A 13,267-nucleotide genomic window follows, 5' to 3' on the forward strand; every position below is an offset into this window, starting at 1 on the left:
GTGGAGCGGAAAGGGGGGGGGTGGGTGGGTGGGCAGCAACCAAGCCCTGTCGCTCTTCTCCGGCAACCGACGCCAGCTCCCCAACCACTCCAGCCTCAGTGTCCCCTTCCCCAAAAGGATGCAGGGAGTCCTTCTTTCCTGCTGCTCTTTAAGTGACGCCTCTTCTGCCCTCGGCCCGCGTCTCTTTGCTCCTCTCGCTTGTATCTGGGCCCACTCCTTTCCCACCCTGAGCCTCAGTTTCCCCATCTGTAAATTAGACAACGCTACCGGCACTTCCTTATAGGGTTGTTGCAAGAACACACCTGGGAGGGGCTTTGTTTGCAATGAATGGAAGTCCAGTAACTGTGGAAGGTTTGAGCGCGCGGGGCTCTGGAATTGACATGTGTGGGCTTGAATCCTAGCTCTGCCGAGGGGTCCTGGGGCCCAAGTTTCCCACCTGTGAGGCGGGGGACAGTATCAGCCTTAACCAATGGCTGTTTCCCAAGGCACAGGGCCCAACGCGCGGGGGCTTAGCCCCGGGGTTCCCTCGCTTTCGCGGAAACCGCGGGCTGGAGGCCCTTGCCGCAGGGTCGCCGCGGCGTAGCCCGGGAGGGGCGGGGCGGGGGAGGGGCCGCGCCGGGATCCAGATGTTCAGGGTCCGCCAGGCACAGCCGCGCCTGATTAAGCCACGTGGGGGCCGGCCGAGGCCGCGGAGATGAAAGCGCCGCGGCCGGCCCGGGGAGGGGGTGCGCCAGGTCCCCCCGGGTCCCTTCCTCCTCGGCCGGAACCTGCGGCGCCCTTTGACCCACCGACCCCGCGTGGCTGCCGCCCCGTCTGTGGGGGTGGAGCGTTGATGGAAGCCAAGTGGACGGCTGCGCGACCTCCGCAGGCACCTGCACCGGGCATGCTAGCGAGGGATGGAGGGGTCATCTTTGCAGGGGACCGAAGCGTAGAGGGGCGCCCACACTACCCTGCCTGACTGAGAGGGAGCTAGGGAGACCTCTTAAACCGAGATACAGGGGGGTTCAATCTGTCACCTTGGAGCGTGGCAGTTATGGAAGGCAGCAGTGTCCCTGTGTGCCCCAAGCTTTCCCACAAGAATTAGGAATTTTAGCAGCACCTACACGCGCCTCTGTGCCCCCTCTCACTCAGCGCCGGGCCGAGAGGCTCCCAGTCTGGGGGAGAGAGTGCTAGATCCCCCAAGCCTGTGGATCAGGGCTGGGCCAGGAGGGGGCGAGGCTGGGGGAACCCTGAAGGGCCCGGAAAGGCTTCCTACAAGAGGCAAACCAGTTACAAAGTTACCACCCCTCTCACTTGGATGGCGCAGACCTTCCCGAGGCCTTCACCGACCCGGTCTTGTGATCCTCACGTCCCTCCACCTCCACTCTCTGGCTTCAGCACCACCACCCTCCTACCCGCCTCCGCGTTCTCCGTTACTTTTGCCTGGATTGCCCTCCCCGCTTGGTCAGCTCAAACTTTGCCTCCTTGGGGAGGCCCTCGCTGAATCCCCTGGCGAACAGAGACGCCCCAGCCCGTCACCCAGTTTGTTTCCTTTTGGCCCCAAAGCGCTGGCTGAGATTCTCCAGCCTGCGTACGAGGGAGGTGTCGCGGCACCCCCGAGATGGGACAGAAGGTCCACCTGCCCCACCCCACCCGCTCCCCGACGGTGCCGCAGCGCAGCTCCCCCGCCCGATCTCCGCATCCCCCGCCCCCCCTTCCCAGGCTGCCTCGCTCGGGTGACGTCAGCGACCCGGTCCCCGCCGCCGCCGCCGCCGCCGCCGCCGCCGCCGCTGCATCCTCGGTGCCTGCCAGGAGCCGGCGTCCCCCGAGCCCCTCGCGCCCGGCACGGCCATGGCTTCGGTGGCGCTGATGCCGCTCCTGTTGCTGCTGCTGCTGCTGCTGCTGCTGCAGCCTCCACCTGCCACCCCCGCGCCTTCCGCCCGCGACCCCTTCGCCCCGCAACTCGGGGACACGCAGAGCTGCCAGCTGCGGTGCCGCGACCGCTATCCCGGTCCGCAGCTCTCGCAGGTGAAACGCATGCGGCGCCAGCCGGAGGACCCGAGACCTCCCTGGTGGGGGAGGGGTTGGGGATGCGGTTCCCACCGTCGGGAACGCGAGACGGGGGTTCTTCGGAGGGGGAAGGAGTCGGAAATGGGGCTTCCACAATGGGGATGGGTCCCTCTGGCGAGGCAAGGGCTGGACTCTCTTCTGTTGAGGCGAGCGCAGGGGTCGGGTGCCCCTCCGATGGGGCTTGGGAGTTGATCCTCCCGCGGAGGAAGGGCTGGGGGGGGGGCGGTGGTGGTGTCCCTCTGATGAGGGAGGGTTTGGAGATGCAAGTCCCTCTGATGAATGCGGAGCTGGGGGGGGGGGTCCCTCCAAAGGAGGGGCTGGGAGGGGGACTGAGGTGTCTTAGTCCGCTGCGCAAAGACCCTCCTCGGGGCGCCCATCCCCCACCTCCCTCAGGCCTGACGGTCCTCTCCTCCTCCTCCTCCACCTAAGCGACTTCCACATCCTCCTCCCTCCCCTCCCCCCTCCAAGAGCTACCAGCCCTCATTCACCTCCTCCGCGCCCCCCCCCCCCCCAGCTGGATCTCCATTTTCCCAGGCCAGAAAATACGACAAAACCTCCTCCTCTTAGCCTCCTCCCTCCTTCCTGAGGCCTGAGAATCCCCCTCAATCTCTGCCCTCCTCCCTGGAGCCTTGGGGGGGGGGGGGGGGGGGGGTTTGGCGCCCTCTTATGCATTTTACAACCATTGCCCAAACCCAGTGCCCTCCACGGTCCATCCCCCTTCTCAAGCTCCCTCCCCTTCTCTCTTCCTCAGAGCTAAGAACCCCCACTAATATTCTTAGCCTTCCTCTCCCCACCTCAATCTCTCTGCATTTGGGGGGGGGGGAGGAGGAGGGAGAGGACCACAAATCTTCTATCTCCTGCTCTGAGCGTGTGCTTCCAGCGCAGATCTCCTCCTGCCCCTCCCCCTGGCCTGAGCCCAGCGTCCCCTCTCCCAGGCAGAGCTGGAGGAGGAGGACCCCACGGAGTCCCCATATGAGTATGACAGGGCTGTCCTGATCAGTGCTTGTGAGCGTGGCTGCCGCCTCTTCTCCATCTGCCGATTCGTGGCCAGGAGCTCCAAGCCCAATGCCACCCAGACTGAGTGTGAAGCAGGTGAGGGCTGGCTGGGTGGCCGGGGTGGGGAGGGGTGGCGGGGGAAGGGTCAGCCTGTAGTCACCCCTCCTGCCCCCTCCCCACTCCAACCCATCCCCCAGCCTGTGTGGAGGCCTATGTGAAGGAGACGGAGCAGCAGGCCTGCAGCGAGGGTTGCTGGAGCCAGAACCCGGAGCCGGAACCTGAACCTGAGCCTGAGCCAGAGCAGAAGGTGGGCACCCTCCCACCCGTGGCCCTGGGATTGTCACCACTCTTCTCTACCCCCGCCCTGCAAATCTGCACTCATATCCAGAGTCTCCCAGGCTCTGCAGTCCATTCTGGGCTTACCGGGTGCCCTCGATGGAGTCAAGTCTGGTCTCAAGCCTCAGTTATCACCTCTGTGATATGGGAAGTACTCTCTCCTCCCACCACCTTACGAAGAGTAAGGAAACAGCCACGGTTTGTCAGTCATTTGTCCTGGTCCAGGCTCAGCCATAGCCTGTCCCAAATTCCTCAGGCTACCTAGAGGCACCTGGGACAGCGCCACTCCCATTTCGTGCCTTCGAAGCAACTACCCGAGTTCATACATTTAGGGCTGTACGAGATGGGATTCAAAGCCAGTGCCACCAAGGCTTACGAACACCTCTCCCCTCACTCGTCTTCTGTGCTATTAGAGCTGACTTTATCGAGCACTTACTACATGCCAGGTGCTGGTCTGAGCACCTTCCTTGTGATGAACAGGTGGCCACTGTCATGGGGGCGGGGGCTCAGAACTGAGTTTCAGGGAGGAGCACCCCCCCACCCCCACTGCAGGGAGAAATAATAATTGCTCACCTGTCATGTCCATAAGTGAGTCTAGGAAACCCTATATCTGGGGAAACTAAGGCACAGGACATCATTCATCACAGCCAGAGACCCATGGACCGAGATTCCCCAGAAAGCTCTTCTCCCTTCACCCATTTTCCTCCACCCCCTCCAGGCCTTCACTGTTCATAAAAGCACACTGCACTATCATTCCTTCCTATTCTGAATTCTCTGCTGATGCTGTCAAAATAAGAAGGATGGTGGTGACAAATTTAATAATAGCATCTACTACACATTAGGCGCTTGTGCTGTACCGTTGTCTAGTTGAACTCTCATAACAACCCCATGAGGGAAGAGAATCATCCCCGTTTGAAGGTTCAGAGAGGGCAATCCACTTCTCCGAGGGCAACAGGAAGCCAAATGCAGCTCCTAAGGCCTGTGTTCGTTGTACGAAGCCCTGTTGCCCCAAACCACTTAGCAAATTCCAATCATAGTGAATTCTCCCAGCCCCCCTCCCATTGGTGAACGCCCTACCTTGGTGACATTTCTGTGCCTTGGGCCTTCCCTTGGCAGAGAAAGGTCCTGGAAGCTCCAAGTGGGGCCCTTTCGCTCCTGGACTTGTTTTCCACCCTCTGCAATGACCTTGTCAACTCGGCCCAGGGCTTCGTCTCCTCCACCTGGACATACTACCTGCAGACTGACAATGGGAAGGTGGTGGTGTTCCAGGTGAGGGGTCTGGCAGGGGCCACACCAGCGTGGTGGGTGGGTGATCAGGGTAAGAAGGTGGGATGCGTTGGTTCTTGGCTCATGGGATGCAAAGTCCTCAGGTGGTCAAGGAGGTTCAGACACAGCTAGATTCAGGGGTTCACTGTCTCACTCCCCTCCTTGACTCTGCTTTTTTTCTGCGGTGGCTTCATTTCCAGGCAAGCTCTTCCCTCCTGATAGCTGGGTAGATGCCCAAGGCTCTAGATTATAACCTCTCTGAAGTTTTAACCAAATTGGGACTTACTTTGATTGGCCCTGGCTGGGTCATGTGACCATCTCTCGGCCAATCCCTGTGATTCTATTGGCTTGGTCAGGAGCTAAAAAGGATGGGGTCAAGATGAATTGAGATGCCCACAATAGCAGGGAACCACATCCCTGATGTCACAGCCCAGAGCCCCACAGAAGGGTGTCCTCTCTGCACCCAGTGGAACGATGTGCCAGTTGGGCATGGGACAACGTAGCCTTCATGGGCCAGAGGTGTGCTTCCCAGGGCTAACGTGGTGACTTTCTAAGTGGCCCTTCTGTGCTGTCTTGTTCTTGACCCAGACCCAGCCTGTGGTAGAGAACCTGGGGCATGAAGGGGCCCGTCTGCAGCGAGTAGAGGTGACCTGGCGGGGATCCCACCCTGAGGCCTTGGAGGTACACGTGGGTAAGTTCTGAGGCTAGACCCATGCTCCTTCCACAGGCAGCTCCACTGCCATAAGGCATCCTCCTGGAAAATGAACCTCTAGGAATGGGATTTCTGTCTCTCAACTCTTAGAATTCCTTGGTCCATCTCTCAGGGTTCTGTAGTCTGTTTCCCAGGATTCCATGATCCATCTCCTAGAGTTCCATGGTCCATTTTCCCGGGTTCTGATCTCTCCCAGGACTGTATGTCCCATTGCCCTAGGTCCTGGCTTCCTTTCTCCTCTCCATGGCTGCTTTGATCTCTTGGGGGAGGTCTGGGAATTGCTAAGAGCAGACCTGTCTCAGACCCTGTAGGCCCCTTGGACAAAGTGAGGAAGGCCAAGATCCGAGTCAAGACCAGCAGTAAGGCCAAGGTGGAGTCCGATGAGCTGCAGGACAACGACTTCCTCAGTTGCATGTCCCGGTGGGTGACAGGACCCCGGGGGTGGGATGGGAGTGGAGCTGGAAGGGAGGGTCTCCCCAACCCCCACTAGGACCGCTGAGCGTGCCTTCTGGGTGGGTCAGGCGCTCAGGGCTCCCTCGCTGGATCCTGGCCTGCTGCCTCTTCCTTTCTGTGCTGGTGATGCTGTGGCTGAGCTGCTCCACCCTGGTGACCGCACCTGGCCAACACCTCAAGTTTCAGGTGGGCGGGGCCCAGTGGGGGGGTGGGAGAACTCTCCCCTGGAGGCAGGGTCTCCTGACTTGCCGTGTGACACTGGGCAAGTTTCTTCACTTCCTTATGAGATGGGGGGAACGATGCCAACCCATAGTTGAGGTGACCTGAGATCAGGGGTGGGAAGGAGCCTTGGCAGGGTGGGAGCTCATTAGCTCTCCCTCCATCCCTCTTCCTCCCCCTGCAGCCCCTGACCCTGGAGCAGCACAAGGGCTTCATGGTAGAGCCAGACTGGCCCCTGTACCCTCCCCCGTCGCATGCTTTCGGGGACAGCCCCCCACCCTACAAGCTGAAGCTGGACCTGACCAAGCTGTAGGTGTCCATCCACCCATGCATTGCCAAGTGCAGGGGCTCCGCGAGCCTCGCTTGCCCTGTGCCCAGGAGTCCAGGCCAGGGTGGGACCATCCTTGGGCTCCTCTACCCCCGATCCTTCTTCTTTCCCCGGTCCCACTCCTTGCCCCTCCGGGCCCTGGGATTGCCACGCCCCCAATAGGGGGGTGGGATCTGGCCTTGGTTCCTCCCTGCCCCCCCCTTCCCCAGAGTGTGCTACTTTTGTCTTCTATCTTGTAGCTTCTTGAGTACTTGAGCCCCAGTTCTGTGCTGCCTTCCTCTTTCCTCTTTCCTCCCCTTTTGGAGGGTGGGGGCTGAAGGCACAGGGGAGCCACCTTGTGCTAGGGCCCCCTCGTTTTACCCAGCTCACCTCCGGAGATCCAGTCCCAAGAGAGGAGGCCCCTGAGAGAGGAGGTGGTGGGCAGCTCCATGCTGGGAGGGCGGCTGAGACTGGGGTTGCAGCATGGGGGTCGGGAGGAATAAACCATGTATATAAAAGATATTTTGGACTGAGCCTGCTTCTGTCTGTCTTTCCATCTGTCCTTGGGAGAATAGCCTGGGCATGGCCAGGACCCCGGTCCACTTGGAGATGGGGACAGCCCTGGCAACTCCCCGTGGCTTGAGGACGGACAGCCCCTCTGCCGCCCAGCCCACATCACACTTCTGACTAGGGATGTCCCTAGAAAAGTGGCCTTTGCTACCTGCTTGGCCTGGATGGGTCAGTACCCTTTCTTGCCTCCCTTTTAGGGTCCCTTCTGTGAGACGCACAGGTAGAGGCTTGAGGGGGGATGTTTGTTAATGTTGTGGCCATCAGGGTTCCATTGCCCTTTCTTTTGGGGACGGAGTTCTGCTCCACTGGGAGCAGCTTCAGGGCACTGACCTTGGGTCTTATCCCCTTCCCTATCCAAGGGATCCATCCTTGGCATGAAAAAAATTTGTTTAATGTTTATGTATTTCTGAGAGAGAGAGAGAGAGAGAGAGAGCATGAGCTGGGGAGGGGCAGAGTGACAGAACGAGAGGGAGACACAGAATCCGAAGCGGGCTCCAGGCTCCGAACCGTCAGCACAGAGCCCGACACCAGGCTCAAACTCACGGACCGTGAGATCATGACCTGAGCTGAAGTTGGACCCTTAACTGACTGAGCCACCCAGGCGCCCCCATACTTGGCACGCTTACCCCGTACTTTGCATTTCAGGAGGCTTGCAGGACAAGAGCAGCCTCCCCCCACGAGGCCACAGCCATGGCTCTCCATCCTTCCTGTCCATTCTGCTGACTCCCTGAGATTCTTCCAATAAATCCTCTTTGAGCTTCAGCCAACTGGAGTCGTTTCTGTTGCCGGCAACCAGAGATTGCTGGGGAGAGTTTGGGACGAGGGGTGTGGTGGTGGTCAATGGGGTGGCGGTTTCCCAGGGCTGATGGACATCTATGGGTGACAAGTGGGCTGGGGGAGGGGCTTTAGAGGGAACAAGGTGTGGGGCTGATTATCAGCCCATCCATGCTTCACCTTACCTTGTGTCCCAGGAGGTGGCCATCCACTTGGGCTCTCTGCCTTTTGCTAGAGTCACCACAGGTGGGAGGTGGGAGGAGGGAAGAGTGAGAAGTCCGAGTGTTTCTCTTCCGGTGTCGGTCCCTGTATCCCCCAACCTCCAGCCTGTGCGTGGTCACAGCTCCTCTCTGTTGCCCTCCCAGGGTGCTGCGCCACCTCCTGTCGGTCACCCAACCCTGCCCACACCTCTGCAGATAGCCCCTTTACTACAACTCCTGAAGCATCCATTCTGAGCGGCTCCTGCCTGCACCTTCCTCCCTAACACCATGAACATCAGGACTCAACATATAGACAATTTAGCCCCCAAGGGATTGTTCTGGGTCCTGGTGGGGTTTCAAGGCAGCCCCTTGGAACGTTGCCAAGAAATGACACCTGGGCAGAGGTAGGAAGCAACAGCAGGCCCGTGCTGCCCAGGAGAGCTTTCTGTAATGATGGAAACGTTCTGTCTGCAACACCCCCACCCACATAACGTTATGGGTCCCTTGCGATGTGGCCAGTGAGACTGAAGACTTCATTTCTCATTTAGTTAGAGTTAGTGTACATTTAAGGCTTTCCCCCTATTTTTGTGTGGTGGTAAACTATATATATATATCACATATTTTAATCTGTTTTTAAGTGTACAATTCTGTGGCATTAGGTTCGTCGACAATGTCGTGTGACCATCACCACTATTTAAGTGGTTACTGTAGGGGCGCCTGGGGGACTCAGTCGGTTCAGCTTCTGACTCTTGATTTCAGCTCAGGTCATGATCTCACAGCTTTATGAGTTCAAACCCTGTATCAATCAGGTTCTGCGCTGACAATGCGGATCCTGCTTAAGATTCTCTCTCTCTCTCTCTCTCTCTCTCTCTCTCTCAGCCCTTCCCCTGCTTGCACTTTCTCTCTCAAAATAAATAAATAAACTTAAAAAAAAAAAAAAGGCTACCGTAACTGCTCAGTCCAGTGCAAAGGGGACCCTAGTGGTCCTTTCCGCCTTGCCCACGGCCTCCCGTCTCATTGACTCCAAACACCTGGGTGGCATCTCGAGTCCTCCCTGTCCTCCCTCCACCTTATCCCATCGGCAGAGCCTATCTCCCCCACCCCTCCAACCCACATGCTTTTCTTTATCTCCATGGCAACCAGCAAGGTCTAAGCCGCTACCACTTCTCAACCAACCACTGCACCTGCTTCCCCTTGGGGCTCCCCGCTTCCCCTCCAGCCCCCCTCCAGCTCCATGCAGCAGCTTGGAGCTGCCAGGATAAAGCGATCTGATCCCAGCTATCACCCGCTTCTGGGGTTTACTGCTGCCACGAGGAGTCCAAACAGCCACATGTACCATTGAGGCAACCCACCATCTGGCCCCAATCACGTCTCCCATCACTTCCGTGGAGGCTCTCCCCATCGCTCACTATGCTCCAGTCACACTGCTTCTCTCTGGATCCCTGGAGCCTACCTTGTTCCTTCCAGCCCCAGGGCCTTTGCATTTGCATGTGCCTATACCAGGAACTCCCTCATGGCCCTGCTCTGCCCAAGTCCTCATCTAAAAGGGCTCCTCCTCCGCAAAAGACATCCTGGCCTCCTCAGACTCCTCCTCCAGAAGCCCCTGTTACACCTGTGTTCAGTTCCTGCACCTGTGCTCACCACATTTATAGTTGATGAATGATCACTTATTTCAATGTTGGCCTTCTTCAACATAATTTCATAAACTCAGTGAAGGCAGCTCCTGAGGGGCTCGTGTGTGACCTGGCATCAAGGAGTAGGTATTAATTGTTTTTGTTGGAATGTCTCCCTATTTCTCAGACCCTAGAAGCAGCCTCATCTGGTCAAGTCCCTTCCGTGCATGGGGTTAGACCTTTTCCCTCCCTTGCTGATCACCACCCCCTCATCATGAGTTGTTATTGCCCTCAGACATCACCAGATTTCCTCTGTTTATCATTTATTTATTTATTTATTTTAATTTTAGAGAGGGGTGGGGCAGAGGGGCAGAGGAAGAGAGAGAATCTCAAGCAGGCTCTGTGCTCAGCATGGAGCCCGACACAGGGCTCGATCCCTCAACCCTGGACTCATGACCTGAGCTGAAATCAAGAGTTGGACACTCAACCGACTGAGCCACCCGGGCGCCCTTATCTGCTTCTTTTTGAGATTTTTGTTTTTAAGTAATCTCTACACCCATCGCGGGGCTCGAACTCGAAACCCTGAGATTAAGAGTCACATGCTCCACCGACTGAGCCAGCCAGGCGCCCTTACCCCTGCTTAACCTTTCAAAGGCTTCCAATATTCGCCAGCCTGGCAGCCACCATTTCCTACCTTTGGGTCTGAAGACAAAATGGGTCCTACCCTCACGGTTCCCTGCAGTAACATCAGTCAACGGTCTAACCTCCGGGCCTTTGGTAGAACTGCTCCTTCTGCTCGGAACACCTTTGTGGATTTGGTAGGAATCTTCCTGCCACCCTACGTCGCCTCCTTCTTGCTTCTGAACAGAGCGCCGGCTTGGTTTGATCAAGATTATGTGGCTTCGGGCAAGCTGAGCAGCATGACCCAGGCGCGGGTGGGGTTTACTGGGAGAGATACACACACACACACACACACACACACACACACACACATGCTGTCAGCTGGGGTTGTTGAGCCGGGAGGAGGAGGATGTGGGTCTGGAGCTGCCGAGGGCCATTTGTTACCACAGCAACAGAGCCACCCAGAGGGACAGAGAGAGACCGTGTCTTTACACGCCACCGCGGGAAGTCCTGGATCAAATGTGCCTGAAGTCCACCCTGTCCCTTCGTGTTTGCCTTAAGCCGGTTTGCGTTGGAACTGCAAAGTTGTGACTGGTCCCAGTCTCTTTGCCCTCCCTCCCCCCTCTCAAGTCTGAGCCCCCGAGGGCTCCAGGTTCTTGGTATGTTTCGATGCCATGTGTCTAGTGTGTCAATTCTCGAAGCTCTGGTGACCAGCCTAGGGCTGGGCCCAGAGTGGTTGCCTCAGAGATGTGGGATGAATAATGCCAGGTGGTGTGGGTAGAAACTATGAGTTCTGTGCTGTGTGGTGTGGGGAGAGAAGTCCCTTCCAAATATGTGGCGAGCGGCGGTTGCCCAGAAGAGGTGGCAGCTGACTTGGGCTTTGAGGGATGGGTGGAATCTGAGAAGGGAGGGTGTCCTGGATATGTGGGTGTGTTAGAGGTGTCCCAGGGGTGTGCACGTGTATATGGGAGGTGTGTGAGTGTGTGCATGTGCAGAGAAAAGCGATGTTCACTTATATACACCTACCCTTTGGAGGGCTTTGTCCACCACCCGCAAAGCCTGCATGGCCTGGCCCCTGCCACCTCCTCCCTGCTTCTCCCTCTACTTTCCTCTCTCCTTGCTACAACATGCACCTCAGGGCCTTTGCACTGGTGTGCCCTCTATCTAGAATTCTTCTTCCCTAGATTATCTGGCCCTATCCCTGGATTCATTTGTTTTTTTTTTAATCTGATAGTACTTCCTCCCTGAGACCTCCTATTCAGCTCATCACCTGCTGAGTCTTTCTCCTTCCTTGACTTGCTTACAGCTTCATGATCTGTCTCCTCCCCCACCCCAAACTGGACATGCTGCAACAGTCCAGGCTCTGTTCAGATGCATGATTGGGTCTGCTGTGGCCCCAGCATCCCTACTGGCTAACTTGAGGGATGCCCCAGCAGGGCCGCCTAGAATCGCTGGAGGAGACACGCCAAGTGCCGGACAAACGCCTTTGGGTCCCTCTTCCAAGTCACCCCTGTCCCCTTCTCGGAGTCTCAGGAGTGAGAGGGCCCTTTGCCTCTGTCCGGGGCTCGTCTAAGGAGTACAGGCCCGTAGAAGTGACCTCGTGGAAGAGCTCTGACTCTCTATAGCTCTCTGAGCCTCAGTTCCCTTGTCTGTCCCCACCCCCCCAACCCAGGTCTGTGAGTCATCTGGGAAGCTGCCCCCTCTGCCCCTTCCTCTGCCTTCCTCCCGCACTGATACAGACCTGATGGAGGGTGGGTGGCTGTCTGGCATCATGGCAAAAGGCAGGAGCACCCATGTGTCTGGGGAGTGCAGTGTTGCCATGGCAACTGGTGGTCCTGCTTCCCTGGTGACGGCCTGAGTTCTGGGCCCAGAAGTGGTAATCTGCAGAGGAAGGGAGGAAGGGAGGGAGGTGTCCCTGGCAACATTTATAAACACTTGGAGGAAAGAATGGGGACTCGTGTCTTTCCCTTTGGGGTAGGGGTAGTGGTGCGAGTTCAGGGCAGGCCCCAGTTAGGGGCTGCCCAAGTTCCTTCTCAGAGCCAAGCGCCAGCCCAGTGGGGAAGCCGAGGGGCCTCCAGGAGTCCTATGTCACGTAACACTGCCCACTACCCCTTCACACCTGGTCCTGCCAGGCAGCTCGCGGCACTCTCCCTCCTCAGGGTCCCCACATCCGTTGTTCCCTCTGCCTAAAAGTTTCTGCTCTCCTCCTGGCCAACTCTTCAGCCTGAGTATCGTCTCTGACCTCCTGGCTCAGCCTGGCCCCTCTAAGTCACTACGCCCCAAATCAAGCCTCTATCATGTTGACAATTAAGTTATTGCTTCTCTGCTTGTGTGATGATTGGTTTAATAAATGTTCCCCCTGCCAGATGCGACGCGCTAGCAGCCTCAGTCACAGCTGTGTCCCACACACCAAGGAGGCTGCTCTCAATACATCATTGTCGACACTCTCCCTCTCACTTCAAGCCTTGCCCACATCACCCCAGACAATGTGGTCTCATCTTTGTCCCTCAGGCTCTTTCTGGCACCAGGCTTGGGCCCTACACATCACTTCCACCTGGAATGTTCTGAAACATCCTGGGCCCTTCTACAATGTTCTGGAATGTCCCAGAACATCTTAGAACATTTTGTCCCCGGCTTTTATTAGAGCTGGCACATCACCTTCTCCAAGAGGCTCTCCCTAACCTTCTGGCTAAAGCAGTTTACCTCACCTGGTCACCCTCAGCCCATTGCCTTTATGACAGTTACCATCATCTGGAAAGGCCTTGGTTGTTGATCCTTTCATGTGTCTCAGGTATGTCTTATGCATTATAGGGGCACCTGGGTGGCTCAGTCAGTTGAGGGTCCGACTTCAGCTCAGGTCATGATCACGTAGTTCGTGAGTTCAAGCCCTGCGCCCGGCTCTGTGCTGACAGCTCAGAGCCTGGAGCCTACCTCGGATTCTGTGTCTCCGTCTCTCTCTGCCCCTCCTCCACTCACACTCTATCTCTGTCTCTCTCAAAAATAAATAAACATTAAAAAAAAAAAGAATACGTTATTGCAGAGTATCCTGGAGCATGAGGGCAAGATACCAGATCTTGTCTGGTATGCATATAGTTAAATTCCCAGTACCTGGCACACAGGAGGTGCATTATAAGCGTGTGTTGATTGAATG

General features: G+C 57.2%; 1 protein-coding gene across 1 annotated transcript; it reads left to right on the plus strand.

Moving 5' to 3' along the window:
• Positions 1–1,730: 1,730 nt before the first annotated feature.
• On the plus strand, positions 1,731–6,871 carry TMEM59L (transmembrane protein 59 like). Its single transcript, XM_040444972.1, has 8 exons — positions 1,731–2,007; positions 2,985–3,141; positions 3,243–3,352; positions 4,498–4,650; positions 5,236–5,338; positions 5,662–5,779; positions 5,881–5,998; positions 6,216–6,871. The coding sequence occupies exons 1-8, from the start codon at positions 1,831–1,833 to the stop codon at positions 6,342–6,344; spliced, it is 1,065 nt and encodes a 354-aa protein (XP_040300906.1). The 5' UTR covers positions 1,731–1,830; the 3' UTR covers positions 6,345–6,871.
• Positions 6,872–13,267: the final 6,396 nt, after the last annotated feature.

This window comes from Herpailurus yagouaroundi, unplaced genomic scaffold (genome assembly GCF_014898765.1).
Source record: "Herpailurus yagouaroundi ecotype Mexico unplaced genomic scaffold, PumYag 193, whole genome shotgun sequence".
NCBI classification, from domain to species: Eukaryota; Metazoa; Chordata; class Mammalia; order Carnivora; family Felidae; genus Herpailurus; species Herpailurus yagouaroundi.

Coding starts and splice junctions, on each gene's coding strand:
- TMEM59L (XM_040444972.1), top strand. CDS start 1,831: ATGGCTTCGGTGGCGCTGATGCCGCTCCTGTTGCTGCTGCTGCTGCTG. Junction 3,142..3,242: donor CCAGACTGAGTGTGAAGCAG/GTGAGGGCTGGC, acceptor CCCATCCCCCAG/CCTGTGTGGAGGCCTATGTG. Junction 5,999..6,215: donor GCCAACACCTCAAGTTTCAG/GTGGGCGGGGCC, acceptor CTCCCCCTGCAG/CCCCTGACCCTGGAGCAGCA.